Source organism: Heteronotia binoei, chromosome 2 (assembly GCF_032191835.1).
Source record: "Heteronotia binoei isolate CCM8104 ecotype False Entrance Well chromosome 2, APGP_CSIRO_Hbin_v1, whole genome shotgun sequence".
NCBI lineage: Eukaryota > Metazoa > Chordata > Lepidosauria > Squamata > Gekkonidae > Heteronotia > Heteronotia binoei.
This window is the reverse complement of record NC_083224.1, coordinates 183,203,410-183,228,969: the sequence shown is the minus strand read 5'-3', so window position 1 is coordinate 183,228,969 and position 25,560 is coordinate 183,203,410. Positions and strand designations below refer to the sequence as shown.

General features: G+C 42.7%; 1 protein-coding gene across 1 annotated transcript in view; it reads left to right on the top strand.

Annotated features, from left to right (window-relative positions):
• Positions 1 to 10,288: 10,288 nt before the first annotated feature.
• The window catches only part of CEP350 (centrosomal protein 350), an 83,704-nt gene continuing 68,432 nt past the window's right edge, over positions 10,289 to 25,560 (top strand). The window contains exons 1-5 of the mRNA XM_060232610.1: positions 10,289 to 10,614; positions 19,878 to 19,963; positions 21,110 to 21,153; positions 22,898 to 23,012; positions 25,414 to 25,537. Coding sequence (XP_060088593.1) covers positions 19,891 to 19,963; positions 21,110 to 21,153; positions 22,898 to 23,012; positions 25,414 to 25,537 — 356 coding nt within the window. The 5' untranslated portion in view covers positions 10,289 to 10,614; positions 19,878 to 19,890. The remainder of the gene's footprint in view (positions 10,615 to 19,877; positions 19,964 to 21,109; positions 21,154 to 22,897; positions 23,013 to 25,413; positions 25,538 to 25,560) is intronic.

The following is a 25,560-nucleotide window of genomic DNA, read 5'->3' as shown; positions in this document are numbered from 1 at the left end:
TCCACTTACATGCAGGTAAAAATTCAGTATGCCGTTCTCCATGATTGCACTTATCATCTACCCTTGTGTGTTGCTAAAAACTGCAACACATTCATTAAGAACATAAGAGAAGCCATGCTTGATCAGGCAAATGGCCCATCTAGTCCAACACTCTGTCACACAGTGGCCAAAAAACCCAAGTGCCATCAGGAGGTCCACCAGTGGGGCCAAGATGCTAGAAGCCCTCCCATTGTGCCCCCCACCAAGCACCAAGAATACAGAGCATCACTGCCCCAGACAGTTCCAACGATAAGCTGTGGAAAATAAAATAGTGTTAATAAAAATAAAATTAATAAAATAAAAATAAAATGTTAGTGAAATCGGGGGACGTTTTGTAGAAAAAGAGGTGCCAGAGCTCATTAGAACAACTAATTCGCATATGCCACACACCCCTGACATCTCTGGAAGATATACTAAATTATATCAGCTCAGTATCTACCTTAAAATGCTTCTTGAATTACAATTGTCATAATAAAACCTTGTTCCCATCATACTTTTAAAATCAATTTCTCCTATGTGGTGACAGTAAGTAAGTAAATTTTTATTTATACCTCACACTCCCCGCCGAGGCAGGCTCAGGGCGGCTTACAGAACATGATACGAAATCATGGTATCACAAATGACAGATAAAATCAATAACAATATAAGTACAAATATAAATTTAAAAAGTTAAAACAATACAGTGGTGCTACATGAGGAAGATTTCCATCTGTCTGCTTTATATGTTTTGGCTATTTTCCCATTTTGTGTGGAGGGGAATGTTAGAAAGTTTGTCAAATCTTAAGAGTTCAGCAAAATTCTCATGGGGTTTGAACAGTGGAACCCAGAAGCAAGGTTTTTCTTGGGGGTGGGTGGGGTGTTAAGACTATAGGCCAATCCCCAGGTGGGGGTAGGGCATCCCTCCGCTTCAGGGTCATCAGAAAGCGGGGGAGGGGGGATGTCTGCTGGTCACTCCATTCCCTATGGAGACCAATTCCCATATAATGGAGAATTGAGGTAAAGGCACCAAATTTGCAGCATAGCATCCAGTGCCTCTCCCCAAAATACCCTCCAAGTTTCAAATTAAGAAAGTACAGTAAAATGCAGAGGTTAAAGAGTACAGCAAAATTTAGAGGTGCCAGAGCTCTGCTCCTGTGACCCAAGGTCATCCTGCCTAAAATGAGGCCTGAGTGAAATAAAGGCCAAATTCATGCTCCACTGTAGCAGCACAGGAACTGCTTTGTTGTGCTGGTACACAGGAGCACACATGACGCTGTGTTGTACTGAATCAGAGACCCTTAGGCCTTCGGGATCAGTACTGTCTGTCTACTGTGATGGGCAATGGATTCCAGAGTCTCAAGAAGAGGTCTTTTTCATGATCATGTTCATTGTCTTCTAACTGGAGATTGAACCTGGGACATGTGTGCCAAGCAGAAACCTCTATCATTGAGTCTGCGGGGCCAGATTACACAGGACAAGGGCACGTGACAAACCTGTCAAAGCACAAAGTTAGAATCCAGTGACACTTTTAAGACCAAAGTTTTATTCGAGGTGTGAGCTTTTGTGTGCAAGCACGCTTCATCAGACACATGAAGAAGAAGATTATGATACTGGATTTATATCCCACCGTATACTCTGAATCTCAGAGTCTTGGAGCAGTCACAATCTCATTTACCTCCCCTCCCCACAACAGACACCCTGTGAGGTAGGTGGGCCTGAGAGAGCTTTTACACCAGCTGCCCTTTTTTTTTTATTAAAACAAAGTTTATTTCCAGTTTCACATACAAATATAACTAATAAACAACAATATAAACATTCATCATACACAATAACCCCTACACAACCAGCCAACACCAACCCCAAGAGCTTAAGGGGTATTTCCGAAGCATAAGTTCGCATTTCTCATATCGATTCCCAAATTTTTTGTCCATAAATACAGTGGATCCTATGTCTTTTTGCATTCTTGAAGGTTCCCTCCTCTTAATCTGGTCATTAGCATGTCCATTTCTGCGGCATCTAGTAATTTTTGCAAAAATTCATTCCTGTCTGGTATTTTGGAGACCTTTTAATATTTTGCATATAAAATTCTAGCCACGGTAATATGCAGCAAGAGTTTTTTCTCCAATTTGGGCATATCTGCTTTACAGACACTCAACAAATATAATTCTGGTGTATGGAAGAGCCTTACTTTTAACATTTTTTGGCTCCAGGTATTGATTTGGGTCCAATATTTTTTTGGCATACTTGCACTGCCACCAAATATGAAAAAGGGTCCCCTTTATCTTCGCACACTTCCAACATTTATTTGAATAGCTCGAATAAATCTTGGCCGACCTTTCCGGGGCCAAACACCAGCGATACACCATTTTATATAAATTTTCTTTAAATACCGATGATTTAGTTAATTTTAAGTTTTGCTTCCAAATTTTTTCCCATTCTTTCAACTCAATATTAAAACCAAAATATTTCAGCCATTTAACCCAGCTCTCTTTAACTGTCTCATCCTGCATTTTGTACTGCAACAACCAATTATAAATTCTAGAAACAGATTTCTGATTATCTTGTATTATCGCATCAAATTCATTTGGTTTTCTAGAAAAGCCCATTACTTTATCAGCTTGATATCTTGAGTTAACTTGCGTTTTAATCCACCAAACTATTTTGATACTATCATCCAATTTCAAATTATGAACAGAATCCAATAATACTCCGTAATTATAGTTATTTTCCCAACAATAAATATTAGGTTGCATAGAATAATAATTTTTATTTATATCCCGCCCTCCCCGCCGAGGCAGGCTCAGGGCGGCTCACAGACATGGCATGTGCCATTACGATAAATACATTATACAATAAAATACATTCAAATAAAATAATTAAAACCACAACAGTTAAAGGTGCTATAGTACAACACAGTATATATCAGATGGCTAGGTGTCACTTCAGGATTCCATCTTGTAGGCCATTTGAAAAAGGACAGTTTTACAGGCCCTGCGGAACTGATTATAGTCCCGCAGGGCTCGAACCGCCGCTGGTAGTTGATTCCACCAATGGGGAGCCATTATTGAGAAGGGCTGCTCTCGTGTTGTTTTCAGTTTGGCCTCCCTTGGTCCAGGGATTTTTAGGAGATTTTGGGAGCTAGAGCTCAGTGCTCTCTGGGGGATATATGGAGAGAAGCGGTCCCTAAGGTAGGCAGGTCCTCGGCCACATAGGGCTTTAAAGGTAATAACCAGCACCTTGTAACGAACTCGGAACACAATTGGCAGCCAGTGCAGCTCCCGCAGCCTAGGCTGCATGTGTTCCCACCGGGGTAGTCCCACTAACAGCCTGGCCGCCGCATTCTGCACTAGTTGCAGTTTCTGAGTTCGGTACAGGGGCAGCCCCATGTAGAGGGCATTACAGTAGTCCAACCTCGAGGTTATCATTGCATGGATCACTGTTGCTAGGTCGCCGCGTTCCAGGAAGGGGGCCAGCTGCTTTGCCCTCCTAAGATGGAAGAAGGCGGCTCTAGCAGTGGCTGCTATCTGTGCCTCCATTGTCAAGGAAGGCTCCAGTAGCACTCCCAAGCTCTTGACCCTGCGCACTGGTATCAGCGACGCACCGTCAAAGGCTGGTAGGGAGATCTCCTCCCCTGGCCCGCCGCAACCCACACAAAGGACCTCTGTCTTCGCTGGATTCAACTTCAGCCCATTCGACTTGATCCACCCTGCCACGACTTGCAGCGCCCGGTCTAGATTTACAGGGACATTGCCAGTCCGGCCGTCCATCAATAGATAGAGCTGGGTGTCATCAGCATACTGGTGACAACCCAGTCCGTACCTTCGGGCAATCTGGGCAAGGGGGCGCATGAAGATGTTAAACATCGGAGAGAGAACTGCCCCCTGAGGCACCCCACAGTTAAGTAAGCGCCTCTGGGACAGCTCTCCTCCAATCACCACCCTTTGTCCCCGACCCTCGAGGAAGGAGGAAAGCCACTGTAAGGCTAGCCCCCGAATTCCTGCGTCGGTGAGGTGGCGGGTCAGCAGCCGATGGTCGACCATATCGAACGCAGCCAATAAGTCTAACAACAGCAATACTGCCGAGCTGCCTCGATCCAGATGTCGCCGGAGGTCATCCATGAGGGCGACTCATAAAAGCTTCTACCGGGGATAACCAATATGGCACATAGGTATAGAACGTTTTTTTTTAATTTCCGTCCACACTCTATAGATTGTACACCAGCTGCCCTTTTAAGGACAACGCCTATAAGAGCTATGGCTGCAAGTGCAGGAGTGAGGAATCAAACCTGGTTCTCCCAGATAAGAGTCTGTACATTTAACCACTACACCAAACCGGCTCTCTGAAAGCTCACACCTTGAATAAAACTTTGTTGATCTTAAAGGTGTCATTGGACTTGTTCTATTGCTGCAACCCTACTCGATCCTTTCAAAGAGAAAAGTGGATTTTACAGGACTCCATTAAATGGAATAGTGCCTAAAACTGTAGCTGTTAGGTTTGTTCCCAAGGGGTCTCCGTGCTGGTGTTTTTCTCTGGGGACAATTTCCCCATAAACCTGAAGTGAAAGTAATGTTGGGTAATGCTATCTTGAAAGGCGCACCCTGATGGTTTGCAGTACTATTAAACACTCTGCTGAAATAGGCATAGACATACTTAGGAAAAGGAAAGGTCCCCTGTGCAAGCACCAGTTGTTTTTGACTCTGGGGTGACATTGCATTCACAATGTTTTCATGGCAGACTTTTTATAGGGTGGTTTGCCATTGCCTTCCCCAGTCATCTACACTTTCCCCCCAGCAAGCTGGGTACTCATTTTACCGACCTCGGATGGATGGAAGGCTGAGTCAACCTCGAGCCGTCTACCTGAAAACCCAGCTTCCGCTGGAATTGAACTCAAGTTGTGAGCAGAGCTTAGTTCTGCAGTACTGCAGCTTTAACACTCTGCACCACTGTATTTGGTATGCAAATCTCACTAATGTCATTGGGACTTCAACACATCCAAGCATATTGCTTATTAATTTTGTTTCTCAGCCAGCACTTTAGTTGCCCTTGGCTATTTAGCAATAATGGTGCTGTAGGGGTCCCTAACCCCCAGTCCACGGACCAATCCCGGTCCGTGGCCTGTTAGCAACCAGGCCATGAGTTGCATAATTATATCCATTATATATTACAATGTAATAATAAGATGGTGACACTGGATTTATATTCTGCCCTGCACTCCAAATCTCAGAGTGCCTCACAATCTTCTTTACCTTCACCACCACCCCCCCCCGCCACACACACACAACAGACACCCTGTGAGGTGAGTGGGACTGAGAGAGCTCTCACAGCAGCTGCCCTTTCAAGGACAATAAAAATAAATTTTATTTCTATCCCGCCCTCCCCGCCGAGGCAGGCTCAGGGCGGCTTACAATATGTCATGATATAATATGAAGTGGCAATACAAGTAAAATCAGTTCACAATAAATACAAATACGAATATAAATATACATTAATATTAAAAAGCTAAAAACAATATGGTGCTACAATCTCTGTTTATCCTGGCGGCGTAATATTCAGTCTGGTCAACTCTATGACCCAACTCTATGACTCCATGACAACTCTATGGTTGACCCAAGCTATGACCCAGAATGTAGTTTTTCTTACAGCTATGGCTGACCCAAGGCCATTCCAGCAGCTGCAAGTGAATGAGTGGGAAATCAAACCCAGTTCTCCCAGATAAGTGTCTGCACACTTAACCACCACACCAAAATAAAGTGCACAATTGTATCATCCTGAAAGCTTGCCACCCCCTGCCCCTGGTCTATGGAAAAAATGTCTTCTACAAAACTGGTCCCTGGTGGCAAAAAGGTTGGTGACTGCTGCTGTTGAGTACGTTAGAAGGGTCACTCGTGCACTGTTTGGCATTTGAAACACATAACCTAATTCTTCAGTGAACACAGGGCTTTTTTTTTAAAGCAGGAACGCGGTTCTGGCTGGCTTGGTGTAAGGGGGTGTGGCCTAATATGCAAATGAGTTCCTACTGGGCCTTTTCTTCTTAAAAAAAAAGCCCCATGTGAACAGATGGTTACATTGGAATCTAACATCTTGCATTTGGGCACAACTTGTGGCTTAAAGTAGGGCTCAGGCTTCCTTTTAAGAATTTGCAATCTTATATGTTCCTAATAGCTGAAAGCTTCCTTTTGTGTTTTTCATTCTGTTGCAAATAGCTCTTGTGTGATGTGAATGCTTGCTCTTCTACCATCAAACTAAAGGGCATCAAGTTGCACCTTTAAGACCAACAAAAGTTTTATTCAGAACGTAAGATTTCGTGTGCTCTCTAAGCACACTTCATCAGACGAGGGGATCAGGTACCTCATATGATTAAGTGTTCTTAGAGAGCATACAAAAGCTTACGTTCTGAATAAAACTTTATTGGTCTTAAAGGTGCCACTTGACTCCTGCTTTGTTCAACTGCTTCAGGCCAACACGGCTGCCCTCTTGGATCTACCTAAAGGGCATCAGTCTTCAATGGCATACACTCCACAGTTGCACTAGAAGCCTGGAAATGGCTGGGATATTTCATTCTCTACTCCACTGTTGGTCTCAGATTTCATTTTTAAACGGGAGCACACTTCCAGTCTTAAATTGTGAGGACAGGCTTCAGCTTATATAGGGAACGCCACATGGAAGCTCAGATGCTTGTGGGTGGGGTCAGAGAGGGGAAAGAGGATGAACCCAAAAGTTAAGAACAGCTTCACTGCATTGCCTTGCTCTTTGTATCTCTGAATGTAATAGAAGCTGAATAAGTTAAACAAGCAAGTAGATGCACCCTTTTGGAATGTATTGCAGATTGTAGTTTTTCTTACAGCAGGTTGCCAGTTAACTTGTAGGCGCAGAAATTTGCTGCCACATATCCCTGACTTAATTAGGTCTTGGAAATTAAGTAAGGTTCAACCTGGTTAGTATTTGGATGGGAGACCACCAAAGAAGTCCAGGGTCACGATTCATAGATGGGCACTGGCAAAACCCCCTCTGAATGTCTCTTGCCTTGAATGGCCACAGGGTTACCATAAGTCAGCTGCAACTTGATGGCACTTTCCACTACCATATGCAGTGCAATACAGCCATAATTTCTCTGTGTAGCACATGCAACACACTAAACTGCACAGAAGTTCTTGCAGAACTGCACCTTTTGTGTCGAGCTGTACACAAAAGGGGAAACAAATCCCTAGAAACAGGTTCTAAAACCAGGACCGGATCTACATGGTTTTTGAGGGGGGGGGGATTAAAAAATGACGCCCCCTTATGGGCCATTCTATCTTATGGTTCCATAGAATATAATGAACTCCATACCCAATTTGGCGCCCCACCTCCATCGGCGCCTGGGGCAAGCACCCCCCCTCTGCCCCCCTAGATCCGGCCCTGTCTAAAACTGCATGTTTATTTTTCACCACCAACATGTAGCATCATTGAACACTATGATTACTTTGGGGCTGCAAAGTACCGAGACTGGAGACGTAGGTCGGGCAACATGCTTTATTGCAAGTACCTTACACGCAAGAGAGAGAGAACGCGGGCCGGGTCCCGCTTATATACATCGTCCGGAACATTCCCCCAGACTGGCCAGCCCAATCCTGGTCAGTCAATTTCCCGCTGCTGATGGTGATTGGCGCGCGTTCAGCGCACTCCGCGGAGTCGCCTGGGTGTCCCCAGTCGCCTCCGCTGGCTGCGCGGACTAACGCTATTGCGTTATCACGAAATGGTTGCGGCATTATGAAATGGTTGCGTTATAACGAAATGGTTGCCGCAATACACTACAGGGGCCATTTTGCACCAGCTAGCACAAGATCGATGAAAGCCCCCATGTGTAGGAGGAGAAGGTTCACAAAGCTGTTGAAACTGTTATATTTGCCAGTCTACTCAGTGCCTGGTTAGTATTATGTTAAAGGGAAATTATTTCTTAACTTACCTTCTGTGAATGTAACTTCAGTGTATCAAGGAAATCGAGACCGGATGGAACCTTTATTTAGAATGGATCTCGGGAGAAACAAGGAAGGACATTAAGTGGAAGATCAAGACTCTGTGCCCTTGGCTGAGGGGGAAAGACTAAGAGTAGATGGGGAGGGTTGGAGAGGGGAAGGGTTATTTGTAATTCTAACAATCATATGTTGTAATGGTCAATTTTCAAGAATCAATAAAACAAAAAATATTTATTTAAAAAAAAACATGCACAGAAGGTAGGTATTGCTGTAAGGACTATTAAGAGCAGATTCCATACTTCTGTAGTACTTGCATGTATTTTACACGGTGGGGAGAATCGTGAGAGGAAGTGCGTGCCAGATGCTCTCAGGCCTTGGCTGCTCTTTCCTGGAATTTTATGCACTCTTTGCTGATGGTATGTGATCTATGTATAGGGATGGATGCCTCGGCCAGGAAGTAGCTGTCCTCTCTGACAGTCACATAGCTCTGTGTGTGAGTGTGTATGTACAGGGGTTTTTATCAAGAAAAAGCCCAGCAGGATCTCATTTGCGTATTATGAAACACTCCCTGACATCACCAATGTTTTGCATAGGACTTTTTTTGTAGAAAAAGCCCATCAGGAACTCACTTGCATATTAGGCCACATCCCCTGACACCAAGCCTACTGGAACTGCGTTCCTGCTCAAAAAAAAAAAAAGCCCTGTGTATGTGTACATATAAACACACACTAAATATTAAGAATAGTAAGCTGTATTCATTGAAGTACAGGCTTTTGCTTCTGTTTCTATCAGCAGAGAGCATGGTGTTCACTAAAGGCTCTTCTGCAATATATGCTTTGATAAACCAACTGAAACTGTTATTATCGACTAGAAATTCTTTAATTAGGTGACGTCCTTCTAAAATTCACCAAGATTTTGAAACGTGCACTTAGTGTCTTCGGAAGGTTTATGAGTGCAATCCTAACCAGAGCAGTTTATTAGCCTTTAAAATAGAGTCGCCAACCTCCAGGGACTGAAGATCTCCTGGGATTACAGCTGGTTTGATCTCCAGGTAACAGAAATCAGTTCACCTCCAGCAGAAGATGGCTGCTTTAGAAAGGCGGATCCTATAGCATTGTACCCCATTGAGGCCACTCCCCTCTCCAAACCCCGCCCACCTCAGGCTCCAGCCCCAAATCTCTAGGTATTTCCCAGCCCTGCACTGGCAACCCTACTTTAAAATGACTTGTTAGTTTCCAAGAAGTGAGTAGTGTTTGTTAACAATATTGCCATATATGCTTGATTTTTTTTAACAGGCTGGCCAGCTCCACAAAATACACCAACAAGTGTCCATTCACATTACACTAAATAATGCGTTTTGCAAGATGATTTTTGCTATCCTTACACAGTAAAAATCCAGTTGCAAAATGCATCATTTAGAGAAGTGTGAACGCACCACAAGTGTTTCAGGCCAGTAGGGGTGGCCAAACTTGCATGAGGTAAGAGTGACATGGAATAAACCTCAGATGTTTTGAGAGCTGCAAGACATGAACTTCAGATGATTGACAGCAGCAAAGAAGGCAAGTAGATGGCGGGAGGGCAGAGGGATGGTGGGATGGAAATAAAGCAACTTTAAATGCATTCTCCAAGCTGCCAGCTGGCTTGGTTTGGGGGAGTGATTTAAAGAGACAAATGCCTTCTCCAGGCCAGCCTATGGGGCGGTGGGAATTTTGAAAGCCACGCAATATATGTGAAAGAGCCAAATGTGGCTCCCGAGCCGTAGTTCGGTTACTCCTGAATAGATTCCCATTTGGGTTTGTAGAATCTTTCGGGCTCAAGTGCCGTGTTCTACTGGAGAAAGTTTTTCTTCCAGACGTTTCGTTCTCAGCTGCGGAGAACATCCTCAGTGGTTGCAGCCTACTCTGGCTGCAACGCCACTGAGGATGTTCTCCGCAGCTGAGAACGAAACGTCTGGAAGAAAAACTTTCTCCAGTAGAACATGGCACTTGAGCCCGAAAGATCCTACAAACCTTAATGATGATGCCAGCCGTGAAAACCTGAAATCTTAGAATCCCATTTGTCTGCAAGCGTGTCTTTTTTTGCCGTCAGGTTTGCAGCCCACTAATACTGGCCCCACAGGGTTTTCAAGGCAAGAGACGTGCACAGGTAGTTTGCCGTTGCCTGCCGCCCTCTGCATAGTGACCCCGCCAGTCCTACAAAATCTCCAGTCCCACCGAAAGAACTGAGGCGCCGCGCATCGTTGTTCTTTTTACGAAGCGGTGGGTGGAGCCTACGGCATGCCACATTCAAAATGGCGCAGGAGGCCTTCCTCCTCGGCCATTTTTGGAAGGTCGCGCTCTTCCCGCGGCCTTCCTCGCGAGACTTCCCAAAGCGGCTCCCGCCCTGCCGCGCGCCGCTGTTCCTGGCCACCCCTTCTCTTCTCTCCCCCCCCCCCTCCCCGCTCCGCCTCAGTGTCAGTTGTTGGCCGGTAATGGCGCCGGGATGGCGGCATTGCTGCGGCCGCTGAAGCGACGGGCCGGAGCCTCCGTCGCTGCCTCTGTTTACCTCAGCGTTCGACGACCCCGGCGCCTTACGGGATGAGCCGGGCGCCTCCGCCGCCGCCCGGAAGGAGGAGGAAAGAACGGAGGCGACGCTAGGACAGGTGAGGCCGCTCTGGCGGTCACTCAGCCGGCCCAGCAGCAGCAGGCGGCGGGGACGGGCCTGGAGGGCAGCCGGGCTTGCGGGAAGGGAAGAAGGGACGTCACGGCGGGACCGCTTGAGGAGGGTGGGAGAAGAGAACGAGGGTCGGCGGGTCCCCAGGTCGGTTCCTTCTCTCGGCCGGGCTTGTCCTCGTCCTTCGTGGCTGTCTTCGGCCTTGTCCTCCCTTCCCTTCGTCGCTCCTTCTCTTCCTCCCCGCTTTCCTCTCATAATTCAGCCTGGGCTGTCAGTCGCTTCCTCCTAGTTTAAAGGGACTGTTCTCTCTTAGGGTGTGGGTTGCCAGATGTTTCCATGGAGGGAAACCGCTGACTTGTCTGTCTGTCTACCTGCCAGACCAAAGGTGCCACTGGGTTCTGGCTTTATTGCTTTAGACCAGGGGTGGCCAAACTTGCTTAATGTCAGAGCCACGTAGAATAAACTTCAGATGTTTGAGAGTTTAAAGGGACTGTTCTCTCTCAGGGTGTGGGTTGCCAGATGTTTTCATATAGGCGACCGCTGGCCTGTCGGTCTATCTACCTACTGCCAACAGTGCCACTGGGTTCTAACTTCGTTGCTTTAGACCAGGGGTGGCCAAACCTGCTTAATGTAAGAGCCACATAAAATAAACATCTGATGTTTGGCAATTTAAAGGAACTGTTCTCTTTCAGGGTGTGGGTTGCCAGATGTTTCTATATAGGGAGACCGCTGGCATGTCTGTCTGGCTATCTGTCTACTTACCAACCAGACCAAAGGTGCCACTGGGTTCTGACTTTACTGTATTGCTTTAGAACAGGCCAAACTTGCTTAATGTAAGAGCCACATAGAATAAAGAGCCACATAGAATAAATATCAGATGATTGAGAGCCACAAGACATGAACGTCAGATGTTTGAGAGCCACAAGACAAGGAAGGAAGGCAAATTGATGAGGGGAGGGAGAGGTGGAAAGAAAGCAACTTTACTTTAAACACATTCTCCAAGCCAGCAGATGGGGTGGGGTGGGGGGCTTTAAGAGCCACACAGTATGTGTAAAAGAGCCACATGTGGCTCCTGAGCCACAGTTTGGCCACCCCTGGTTCCAACAAACACAGCTATCCATCTTTCTCCCCCTCCCTCCCTCCCTCCACACCCTAAGAGAGAAAATAGTTTTCCATTATGTTGTATTAAATAACAATGGCCAGAAATATGGAGCAAATCTTATATATATTACTTGTTCTCTGTACCAGGCCTTTTTGATTTAATACATTGTAATGGGTAACTATTTTTACATTACTCTTATTGACTCTTAGTGCATTTTTATCACCTTGCCCCTTTTTCCTGAGAACCCTGTTTCTTCCTTTCTGTCCCCTACAACAGCCTTGTGAGTTAGGTTAGTTTCAGCAAAAGTGTGGCTGGTGAAGAGCACTTGGTGAACTTCATGGCAAGTGAACTCAAAGACACATATGCAGGCTGGGATCCACTAAAGTTTTGCTGTAGCCAGAAGGAGTGTTTTGGGCAACAGTGGGAGGAAAGAGATGAGAAATTGTATTCCACAGAGGCAGAAATATATTTGCAGAAAGGCTTCAGTGGATCCAAGTCTCTCCGGTCCTAGGTTTGATTCCCCACTCTTCCACTGTAAGTCACAGTTCTCTCAGAGCTCTCTCAGCCCCATCTACCTCAGAGGATGTGTGTTGTGAGGAGAGGAAGGGAAGACTGTAAGCCTAAGACTCCTTTGGGTAGTGAAAAGTGGGGTATAAAAACCCACTCTGCTTCTTTACATTATCCTTATAAGAACCCTGTGAGGTAGGTTAGGTGGAGAAAGAGTGATAAATGCAAGTTCTGTGCCAGGTTAGCTCAAGGCAGTGGATATGGTTGTTCCCTTCTCTGTTTTATACTTGCAACTACCTGTGAGGTAGGTTAGGCTGAATGAGAATGACCCGGTCAAGATCATCTACTAAATCTCATGGCAAGTAGGTGTGAAACTGAGTCTCTCTGATCCTACTCTGACATTCTGATGCTGTCTTTTAAAAATATCTCCTTAGAACCATGTAACGAGCTGTAGTAGAAAGCATGAAAACATTGAAGACGACACTACTGAGAGGCTGAAAATCTTGTTCCGAAAGATTGTCCTTATGGCACTAACTTTGTTCCTAATTAGTTAAGTGGGATTCAGTTTAACTATATTTAACCAAGGGAATGCAGACTTGTCTGTTTTGCTTTTATAGAACTCACATACAGTCATTGGTGTGTTGGCAACTTTCACACAGGAATATCCCCCCCCCCCAAGGCAGGTCTATGTCTCCAAGTAACTTGCAGTATAAGGGCAAGTTTCAAAGTTAAGCACTTGTCTGGCTGCAGCTCCTTGTGTCCTTCCTGTGAGTAGGGTGCACTAAACTCAAAAGAAGTGAACTCACAGTTAGGAACAGGCTGTAAATATTGACTATATACTCTTCCATTGACATTAGTGCACCAGTGTGGTCCAATGCGGGTTTGCTAAAAGTAAGAAACACTGAGTTCAGTGAGAGTTTTTCTCTAATAAACATGTGAAGGAGTGTGTGTACTGCAATTCTACTCAATCTTTCTCAGAAATGGCTTTCACTGAACTTGGTGTGTGTAAGATTGCAGCCTTGACCCCCTTTATCTAAAATGTAAAATTTGTAGCAATAAATACCATAAAATAATTGCAGCTGCAACAAAATACATTTTCAAGATTGGTATGATAAGCAGGGCTTTTTTTGAGCAGGAACCCACAGGAATGCAGTTCCTGCTGGCTTGGCCTAATATGCAAATAAGTTCCTGCTGGGCTTTTTCTACAAAAAGCCCTGTATGAAACAGTGGTGATGTCGGGGTGTAGCTTAATATGCAAATGAGTTCCTGCTGGGCTTTTTCTAAAAAAAAAAGTCCTGATGATAACCATACTTGGAGTTCAAAATAAAAATTCAAATAACATTTCTATATTTGGCACCTAATACGTTTTCCTTACTTGTCAGTTACGTAATTTACAGAAAACCTTATCATTTTATACCTTTATCTCTGAGCTATAAGGCTGGTGAGCAGGCTAGGGAATGAGTAAAAATGCTGGTTAAAAAGAGATCTGAGTTTAGCTTGATTAGCCAGTGCACAGTCACAAAGGATAGTCTTATTAATTTTCTGTCTTTTAAAAACTTTTGCATAATATGAAATAATAGAAGTTGCTTAGTTCAGACACGGTGTCCCTAAACTGTCTCCTCATCTACTCTCAAAACTGTGATCTGATGGTCCTAGTAAGGATTGTCAGTGGCTATCACTTCCTAGTCTGTTGTCCCACAATGCTGATAATTATTCTGTCCCTAATCTTTAGTTGTGCTCAGGCACCTTAAAAAAGGGAATGAAGTGTGGGGAGGATTATTTCCCATTCTCTGTGCCTGATTTTGGTGCTGTATAGTAATTGTAAGTACAGAATGTGTAAGTTAATGGCTGTTACAGAAGAACTGATCTATAATTGAGTAATATCATTAATATAGTGGTGTTTTTGTGTGTACCTGAATCACAGTCTCTGTTACCACAGTAATCCTTACAATACTGCCCCCAGCAAGGTTAGCAGTTTGTGTATGTTGCAGATCCCAATTGTGATTGAGAGAACAGTGGCTTGCTTAGGACTTACTAATAAATCCGTGGCTCTAATGAGATTTAAACTGGAGGCCTTCAGATTCACACTCTTAAATGCTACACTAAACCAGCTCCCAGTAGTAATCATGTATGCGGTAGAGGGGGAATATGATTTTTGCAAATACATTTGAAGATAAACTTTCATGGGGTTGGATGGATCTAACCTTTGAGCACCAAAAAGCCTATTCTGAGAATCATGCACTACATGGACAAAAGCCATGTAGGACATGGGCTGTAGTCAGGCAAAGACTGGGTGAGATTGAGTGGAAAAGCATGGGAAAGAAACCTTTCCTGTACTGTTTGTCATTCCTATCCTAACAAGAGCTGTTGGCTTCACTTTTAAGACTTGTCTGGAGATAAATACCAAATCTAGACTCAGAACACCACATTCTGTTTTCATGAATCTGTGATAAAGTGACAAGATTCCAGGGTAAGTTTGGAAAGAAATTTTGAGATCTGGATTTAGTATTCCACTCAAACTATGTTAAAGTAGCCCAAACAGTACGGGAGTACAGATATAATACTAGAATAGCCACAACAAATGTAAGTATTCTAGCACCCATACACAGTTGTTTGATGTGTAAGCATGAGAGAGCTGGGATGTTAGGGAGGAGGAGGAAGCAGAAAGCTATATAACCTCTCCTCACAAATTTCTTTTTGGGGAATCATATGTGGTGTTTCCAAGCATATGGATAGCTGATTGTCCAGACTGACCTCAGAGCAACACAAACTAGGTCTGAGTTGCCAAGAGAGGTGCTGGAGTCTGAGCAGGACCCAAACAAAAATTAAAGTAAAAATCAAAAGTTGGAGTCTGGGGAAAACCACAGAAAAGGCCACACAGTTAGGGATGGAGCACAGCAAGGCAGCTGAAACTCAGGGTGTGCAACCAAGTGGAGTACAGTAAGATGGGGCTATTGCTGTTCCAAGGATATGAGAAGAGAAATTAGGGGCCACAGCATTTGGTTTTAAAGGCTTGGGGAGGGTAGGAGTTCAAGAGCTCAGGGCCAAACTTGTGTATGCAGTGGTGGGAGTTCCTGGCTTATAGGAACTTCTTCAAATAAGTGGAGAGAGCAGTGCTTGTGGGAGGAAAGTGGTGACTGGAAGGCACTCTTGGTTATACATCTGAGAATCAAGTGAGGAGAGACATTAATAAAGTGTTGTTTATAAAGGTTGATATTGTTGGGCTCTCTTTTGTTAGACAGGAGCAATGTTCCCTCTAAGCTGCTGGGTCTTGTGAGCAAAAATTCTACTGTCAGCTACTGGCATAAAGTTGTGCGCTACTGCATAAATTATTGTGGTCTGTGACCATTTTTCCTGAGCTAAGACAAAAATGTGTGAGCTGTAGGTTAAAAATCTGTGAACTAACTCAGTTTAGAGGGACAAAATAGGAGTCAAGTTTCACCTTTAAGACCAACTTAATTTCATTCAGAACGTAAACTTTCGTGTGCTCTCTAAGTACACTGTACTAGATTCCTCATCTGATGAAGTGTGCTTAGAGAGCACACGAAAGCTTGCGTTCTGAATGAAACTAAGTTGGTCTTAACGGTGAAACTTGACTCCTATTTTGTTCTACTACTTCAGACCAACACGGCTGCCCACTTGGATCTATCAGCTTAGAGGGAACACTGGACAGCAGTATGGCAGGATAACAGGTACCTTGACTGAGATCTAAGAGTTTTCATTGCATTATTGGGTCAGTTTCTGTAGCTACGGATTTTGTACTGGGTGGCCAGAGGTATTACACTGTGGAGCACTGTAGATCAATGTAAAACAGAATGCGAAATACACATAGTGTAATGCTTTGCTCTATTCGACTTTAGTAAACTGAAAAATAAGTGTCAAGTGCACAAGTGGTTTTATTTCAGCGTTTCAATCACTTTCCAGTGTTCTGGCAAGAGAATATAGATTATTTCTCAGTGAACACTTGGTTGGTGAGGGATTTAGTTGCAGTTTTTTTCTTTCATCTCAGTAAAAAGGTCGGAGACTGCTTTCTTAAAAATGAATATTGAGGGAAGGGGCCAAGAATATACCTAAAGAGGAACAGTCCCTTTCACACCTACCTTCATCTAGTGCTCTGTGTTATCCTGATCTTTGAGCATGCATTTTAAGGAGATTGTTCAAGTAACTCCTCACCCCTTCCCAATCATATCCAGTGGCATTTGATAAGTCTAGCTGTGCAGATCAAAATTCTGCAATGTGGGGGCACCAAAATAGTAATTTGTAATGTCTGTGCCTTATTATGTAGATAAGTCCATGTTCCTTAAATAATTTATCAGTATTGAACAAGTAAAACAATAAGAAAAGCAAATGATTAAAGATTAAAGGTACAATATATAGGCTAATGGTCTAGAATGGATTACTGTGTTAAAATATCCTAAAAGCAAATGTTTTTTATAATCAACAAGTAACTGATAAGCCCTTCAGGTGTGCCTTCAGGAAAGAGGAATGCATGTTGCTCCAATTTGTCTTAGGCAGAATTTTTGTCTTTTTAAGAACCTTTTACATGTCCATAGGCTTTGATCCTCCCACCAAGTCATGGATTGAAAGCTATTTTTCTAGAAGTGATGTGAAAACTTTTTTGGCGTCTGTGGTTTTTGGTAGTCTAGTTAGCTTTTCAGTTTTATTGCCATCTGATTTTATAGGGACTTAAACTTTACCTTTTTTCGTAATCTTATCAGTTGCACACAATATTTGCATGATCTGTTTTGTTCTGTCTTCTGAAATGTGTATAATTTTTAAAGGGGGTGGAGATAGATAGATAGATAGATAGATAGATAGATAGATAGATAGATAGATAGATAGATAGATAGATAGATAGATAGATAGATCACATGAGACCTATGCCTTTTAATGTTGCTTTATGTAAGGGAACTCAGCTTTTCACTTTAAAAACTAATACTAATATATTAATTTCTATTTAGAAACTAATTCTGTAGTGCTGAATCATAACTGTGTTTGACTGTTGGGTGGTGGGGAAATGAGCTTCTCAAAATGTTCTCCAAATTGTGGGGGGAAAGCTTGAACCTTTTGGGGCAGTAAGTACAAAAGTTTCAATTGATGAGATTTCTGTGGATGGAACTAAATATAACATTCAACATAGGGCTTCTGTCAAATGCTGCAAGTCCATGTTGAATTCACTTTTTCTTTGTGTAACTTACCTGTGGTGTTTCCATGCCTCCTCCAGCAGCACTTAGCTATATATAGCAGGGGAACTGCAAAGCATGACAATATAATGCCTGTTCCATTCCTACACATGCACTGGTGAGATGGAGCACCTGCCTGCCCCTATCTCTGTTTTCTACTGCTTTATAACTATTTTGACTACAAGTAGCTATACTGTGTTAAAGTGCAACTGATTTACATTAAGTGTTTTTTGAGAATGTACTCTCTCAACCCTAATGCTTGTTCCTTGTCTGGTCTTTCTGTTGTGCTCCCCAGTCATGAAAAAAATTAGGGTTTTTTTAACACACACTTTGATAAGAAGATGCAAATTGAGTGAGCCGTTTTGTCAACTTGCATTACTTATTCATCAGAATTAAGTTTGACTGTGAAGAACACAGCTGGATTACCCGGATGGCTAGACAGTAATCCTCCCTTTCAAGATTTTTTTGCTTTGCACAAAATTGCATCTTGAAATACTAAATGCTTTCCACAACAGTATTGGTCATAGTAGATATTATTTAAAAATATGACATGTGGAGCATAATGTGCTTGACAGAAAAGCAATTTGTAAATATTTTATATAAATGCATGTTTCCTGAAAAATATATCCTGTGACTCAGAGGTCATTTTGTAGAAAAATAGGTGGTGAAGTTCATTAGCATAACTCATTAGTATATGCCGCCCCCCCAGCTAAAAGCAACCCGATGCAAGAAAGGAATGCCCTGGGCGAGCGAGACCTTCTTGAGCTGGCTAGAGATCCAGCCAGCCCAAGCAGACCTCGCTCACCAGGGGCTCTCCTTGGACACACCCCCCTCCACAGTCAAAAGGCCAGCAAGCCACCCAGCACCCAGAATCACATAAGAAGTGGAGAAAGGGTGGTGTGGGCTTCTCCAGGGCTGCTGGGGGTGTGGGCAAAGCCCCTGGTGGCTAGCAGGCTGCCCGCTCTCCTAATCCAGGGATTATTATGCAGTTGCACCTACTATTCAAAGGACAAGGTAGGTGGGGAAGAGGAGGGGGAACCCTCAGAAAGGTTCAGGAGCTGTGCTCCTGTGAGCTCCTACTGAATCTGAGGTCTACATAGAACATGATCAGATTCAGCATGTTTGTTTTAGACTTATACTGAGTGAACAAGCATTTTATGTCCCAACAGAACAAATGCAAATCAGTGCCTATAAAAAAGATAATGTAGCGTGTAGTTTCACCTACATTGCTTAAATTTAAGAAAAACCCCAAAGGCATTGACAGCTTTTGACATACTAATTTTAGCATGCCCATACAACTCTGCATGGATATGGCTGTCAACTAATTTATTTCAACAGAAGTTAGCTGTCTTAGAAGATTTGATGCCTCTACCTCAAAAAACAGCCCCCTTGGCCCCCAAATACCCCCCCAGATAGATTCCCCATTATAGCATTTAGGCATCATTGACTGTAATGGTCCCCATAGGCTGTAATGTGGTCAGAGGCATTTAAAGGTGTTGCAGTCCCTTTAAATGTGTTTGTGAAGCTGCAGCTTCACGTAGAATGGTGTTTAAAAGGAATGCACGTTCCTTAAACACTGTTTAACTGTGGCTGTCCTGTTTTCCCAGATAATCCCTTTTTTTTTTTGATTATCTGGGATTGGCTGTGCTCAGTAACCAAAAACATACCCCTCTCAATACCCAGCTGAAAGAATAGCTGATAAATACCAATAAGGTATTTTCCGGCTATAACTTTTGACTCGGATAGTGCCGAATAGATACTCCTACTGCTAGTGTTGCATTTTGTTGGTTCTCTCCACTTGTTTATAGGCAAAATTAGGCTTTGTGGACTACTTTCTACAAATAACTCAATTTAAAAATTTTGTTTGGAATATTCTTGCTCTCATATTTCACAGTCTCCATTAAAAGCATACACATACATTGTATTTCAACAACATTGTTGTATATTGTCAGTATTTAGCAGTACTTATAAGGCTTAGCTTTACTTTCCGACCCAGTTATACCTTTCTGTAGTGACTGACTAGATGTAATGAATACTATGATGCCACATCAGGTTTTTAATGTAGAGGGATGCTGTGGCAGGAATGATTGGGCTGTCTGGAATATTGCTGGTAAGTTACAAATACCAGATAGAGCCTCCACGGCAGAGGTAGTTTTGCTGTGAATGCCAGGTGGTTGGTGACAAGTGGGACTTTGGAATCATAGTCCTGTCCTGCATTAGTGAGATTTCAGAAGCATCAGGGCTGCTTTTCAAAATGGGGTGATGGATTTGGGTGGATCTTGGTCTGACCCAGCAGGAGATTTGTCTTATGTTGCATTTTCTAATGATCATGTTGAACTGAACACATTTTGCAGGATTTAATCTAGTTAGTTCCCCCTCCTTGCCTAAATCAAAATTATACGTTTCCAAATTGAATGTACTGGTGTGCTCTGATTTTGTAAACGTTTGTGTGTATTACAGGTGAACTGGCAAGATGTGGAGCAACAAACAAAATGAGGTGCCTTTACAAAATCCAAGGTCCTCCCTCAACAGGGATTCCATCAGAGGTATGAGTTTCTTTTGTTATGTCCCGATTTTGTAAACTGCTTTGCCAGATTCTTTAAACATTGGCAGCCTGGCATGTGTCTGTGCCACACAGCTTGCTGTGTATGGAACAGTAGTTTTCCAGCTCTGTGTTGGAACACAAATGGCTAATAGTGCAGGAAAAGCGGCCAGACCACAGGATGCTGGCTTTCTCTATCTGCCTTGGTTGGCTTTTGCAAACTTCTCAATAAATATTGCACAGAATGGTATTGATGGTACGATTCTAATCACAGTTCCTTTAGAAGGAATGGCATCACTTTTAATCGTTGCTCTATGACTTGTGACAAAGTAATTTTTAAAGCTGTCTGCATCTTGTAGAAGAAAACAGGTTGATTCAGATGTTTGTGTGTTGTCTGCTTTTCTCATTGAAACTCAAAGCGGATTGTATAATGTAAATCAGTACGACCAGGAGGCATCTAATAAACAATGTAATAGGATTAGGATTGCAGAAATCTGAAACAAGGCCAAAGTATTAAACGTGTGCTAACGCAAGAAATGGTCTTACATATGTAGAAATATGTGACAGCAAGATTAAAACATAAGAATTTACTTAGATTCGTTTTGCTCTTTTCTGTTGCAATTGGCTTTCAGAGCAGCTCATAGGACTCCGAATCCCAATTGTTCCCTGGGATTTTTGGCTGAGCTGGATCTAGGCACAATAAAACATTGCCTGGTCATGTTTTACCCTTCTGACCTCATCAGTGGTATGAGACATTAAAACCTTCTAGCAGAAGCATATTTTGACTGCCTCATTAATAATTTTTTGTTAGCGTCTTTTTAAAAATACCTGAACAGTTTTAAGCTTGAAGGGGGACTGCTTCATATACTGTCTTCATATGAAAGTTCATTTTGATGCAGATATGCACCAGAAAGTATTTGCAATAATTTACAAAGTGTAATTTGTTTCATGTTAAAAGTATGAACTTTTGATAGCTTTTTTCTTCTTGAAAATAGGCATTTTCTGTTCAGATGAAAATGCCTAGTAATTCATGCAGCAACTAAATGCAGACTGTAACTATAGTATTGACTATTAAAAATAGCCATGCTAAATATTTGTCATAAAGTGATCTTTGAATTAAAAGGGGTCTTGTTTGGAATTCTTTCTGCAGACTTAACTACAGCGTGGGATGCTTTTTCACAGACTAAAGCAGCGGTAAGTATATATATATTTTAGTACTAAAATATGTGAAACCCCACGACAGTCATAGTGGATATAACTTTTTTCACAGTTCTAAACTTATTAAAGGAAAAGTGATAATTTTTTGAGTGACTTGGGGCATTCAAGAACAGTGGAAAATTCAGATGTGTGTCTTTCAGCAATACAGAATTTCCATGTATTGGACATCTTTACTCACATTCCTGCCATTGTGAACTGCAGATAACACATCAGGAAAAGGCTACCCACAAATGCATGCATATATATGCACCAGTGATCCCACTAAGCTGAGTTAGCATAAGCTAGCTCACAGATTTTTAGTCTCCAGCTCGCACATTTTTGTCTTAACTCAGGAAGGATGACCCCAGAGCACACTGATTTATACAGTAGCTCACAACTTTAGTGCCAGTAGCTCACAACTTTAATGTCAGTAGCTCACAAAGTGGAATTTTTGCTCACAAGACTCTGGCACCTTAGAGGGAACATTGATGTACACATGCACACATAATGCCATGTTTAAAACTAGTCTGTCCCTTTCAGTTCTAATACCCCAGTTCTATGCCCTGTCATTCCGATATTGCTTATGAATAAGTGTCCTTATTGGGACTGATGGTGCTGAAGCAGGAGCCACTCCTAGAGGCAGAAAAGAGTGCAGCTCCATTCAATATATGCCATATCACTCACTGTAAAGGTGCCATACCAAGGAGATTTGTGTTTCACTAGATAAGATATTGAACTGAAGCTGTGAAAAGTAGTGATGCACCCATCTTTTAAAAAATTCGGTATTTCTTTTGTATAAATCTGATCTGGCTTTAGATATTTAGTTCTGGCTTTTCATTTCACCTCTAACTCTCTCCCCCAGGCTAATTTCAGTAGCATTTTCCAGGAGTATCCTTCTTACCCAAAGGAATCTTTTTGCCTCATTTCAGGTAGATAGAAAAGCAAGGGTCCCCATTTTATATACAGTTAAAATCATCAGTTGCTGAGGGGCAAAATGAGGTGTCTGGCAATCCACGAATGTAGGCAGCATGGCTTGGTGGACACAAATGATATATAAATAAAAAGCCAATGGGAAGGCAGCATATTTAGCAAGAAGGCAGGGCCATTGATTTACTGGTCCAGTTGAGATCATGGGAGGGCAGGTCACAATTTGTGGAGCTACCCATATACCCCTCTGTCTTCTGCATGAAGTAGGTGTGTCTTCCTCTGGGAGGTCCTTCTATATTTTATAAACGAGCTGCTGAATTTCACATCTAAAGCAGGGAGAGGGAGGGGGAATGCTATACTTAAGTAAATTGAGTACTTTTTCATAACTTGGTTTGCTTCTGGTATTGAGCCAGGCTGGGAGAAAAATCTCAAAGAAATGAGGCACAGGGAGGGGACAGGGTGGGAGAGAGACAGGAGGAGATTAAGGTCCCTCCCCAATGTGCGTGTACCCTTAACAGTCTTCTTAATTCAGTCTCATTCTGTCTTGAAGTTTAAAAAGCTCACAGGAGGAAATCTCACTGCATTACATGTGGCTTGATCATGAGGTAGATGCCAGTCTGTGCAAGATTGAGTAAAGGATGACTAAAGAGTTCTCAGCCCAACTCTACTCTGTTTTACTTGAGAATTTTTCAGCTGTCCGTGGTGCAGATCAAACAATTTATAACCCAGTCATTTGTCTGCTGTTTGCTTATGTATGCAAGAAGAGTTTTTAGTCACTTTAATTGTGTGCTTTATATATATATTAAAACCTTAGCTGCGACACATTGAAAACAAGTTGGAAGTAGCTCCTACCAGCACAGCTGTGCTAGATTCCGTCATGGATGCCAAGAAGCCATCTGCCAGTACAACCAGGAAAATAAGTAGAAAAGGTATGTATTACAGAGGTGAATGATCCTTCCTCACAAATAGGTTTGTGGACAATTATGACTTCAAATTGAATTGCTAGTCGTGAGCTATCTGTGGCTTTAATGCAGATGAAATGTTTGAGTGTAGGAGCCAGTACTCCTTTTGGGAATCATCATAATATCCTGCAACAGGAAGAGCATCTCTTGCAAATCTTTCCTTATGTGGTTTCTGTCTAGGTGCTGATCATAGTGATATTTGGCAGCACCATAGAAATAAGCATAAAAAATAATTTCAGGCAATTTTTCCAGTCCTTTCTCTGTGGTTAGCTCCTGTAAGGATGACAAAAGCCATATAACAAGGCCACTTGCTGAGAAAGCAGGAGTTTTTACTTACTCAAGGATTCCCCAGTTAGGCAGAAAAATAAGACATTGCATTGACAAATCTGGGAGATGGGAAACTAGGTTTCCAAAGCTTGTGAGAGCTTATAGAATCTTGGAAAGGGATATTGGAGACTTCCAAAGGTTTATCTTCTCTTTCAAATTATTCTTTATAGATGTATAATGTCAGGCTTCTAGAGCAGAGGTTTGGGGCTGGCTTTTATTGGAGGTATATGTGAAATAAGCAACTTGCTGCTCACTAGTGCCACTCCTCGCCCTATGGGGATCTTTAATTCAAAGGTCAGAATTAAGATTTTTGGATGTGCCATATCCAGAACCTGATTTTTTTCCAAGGCTATGGGTCAATTTAACCATAGCCTGTAATGATGATGGTGGCAGAGAAAAATAAATTGATCACAAGTACTAGGGGAAAATTGTCTTAACAGCTTTGAAGAAGGCAACTGAGAGGGCCCATATTTTTCCACGACTTCAAAGTTTACTCTGAAGTCTTTAGTGAAGAACCATGTCAAACCGTTTCAGAAGTTTTTGTGCATAATACCGTTTGGATTATCCTTATCCACATGCTCGTCTGCCTTGTTTGAAAAATGCCCAAATGTTGGAGAGGCAGGATTTCCCTTTGCAGAAGCTGCACTGATTTTCATTTTGCAGTCTTTTGTTCCTCTTTGTGCTTAGGAATTCTTTTTTTAATTACAGTTTTTCCTGATCTACCTGGAACAGATGTTAGGCTTGCTTGTGCATATGAGTTAAGTGCTGTCCAGTCACTTCAGGCTTATGGCAACCCTAAAATGTCCTTTTGCTAACTGTCTTGCTCGAGTCTTGAGAATGCAGACCATGGCTTCCTTGATTGAGGCAATACATCTCATGTTGGGTCTTCCTCTTTTCCTGCTGTTTTCCTAGCATGGTCTTTTCCAGTGACTCTTGTTAGGCTATTAGGGTGTTAGGCTTACTGGCCTGTGATTACTCAGATCCACTCTGTGCCTTTTCTTAAAAATCAGTGTAACATTTTTAGTACTCTCTGCCTCCCCAGCAAGACTGATTTTAGTGACAAATTTTAGCAACAAATTACAGGTACTGGTTAGAAGGTCAAAATTTTCAGATTCAAGTTCCTTAAGATCCCTTGGGTGTATGCCATCTGAAGCTAGAGACAGACTAGCTTGTAATTTTCCTAGTAGTACTACAGTTTCATCTCTCATATCCACAAATTGACTTCATGCTTAAGATGTGAAATATATGCCCCCCCATGCAATTTTCCAGGGTGAAAACCAGTGTTCCCTCTAAGATGAGTTAGTGTAAGCTAGCTCGCACTTTTTTTGCCTCTAGCTCACACATTTTTGTCTTAGCTCAGGAAGGATAGCTCCAGAGCAAACTAATTGATGCAGTAGCCAAATTGCTCACTCACAACTTTAATTCCAGTAGCTCACAAAGTAGAATTTTTGCTCACAAGGCTCCATAGCTTAGATGGAGTATTGGTGATAACAGATGAAAAGAAATTCAGCTTCTCCAGCATCTTTCCACTTTCCTTACACAGCTCTTTTACTCCTTTGTCATCCAACAGCCCAAGCTGAGGGTCAGATGGGGAAGTTGACTACCTCAGATGAATGAGAGTTTACAGAATCCTGGAGGGGAAGATTCTTGTGTCTGCAGAGGAATTTCCCTTGTAGCAGCAAGTGTCCCATGCAGAGTCTTATCAGATGAGACAATGTCTGAGAAACAATTGTCCAAAAAAGCTTTTGAGTCCTCAGCAGAAGAGCTTTAAGAATTTTACCAGAGCCCAGATCCTATTCTTTGTCTGTCTTTTTTATCACAGGTTTTTCTGGTGATAGTGTGATGGGGCCTTTTTGGTAGCAGCTTCACAATTATGGGATGTCTCCCCTTTTGAGGCACATCTGGCACCTTCACTTGTGACTTTTTAGGATGGCAATAAAATTGTATTGCTTCTATCAAGCTTACTATTACTTACTATATTTAAGCAATAATGGAATCCCAAGAGCATTGCAGATACCTACATCTGTGGTTTTCCCTTCAGCCTGCAGGTCTTCCAGTCAAAAAAAGGAGAGGTCTCCCCGCTGCCCTCTACGTGCTACCACTTTGGATAGTAATGTAAAAAAGAGTGGACATGTTGAATTCCGTGAGCCCCTTGCTTCATTTAGGTCTGTATGGCAAAAAAATTTGA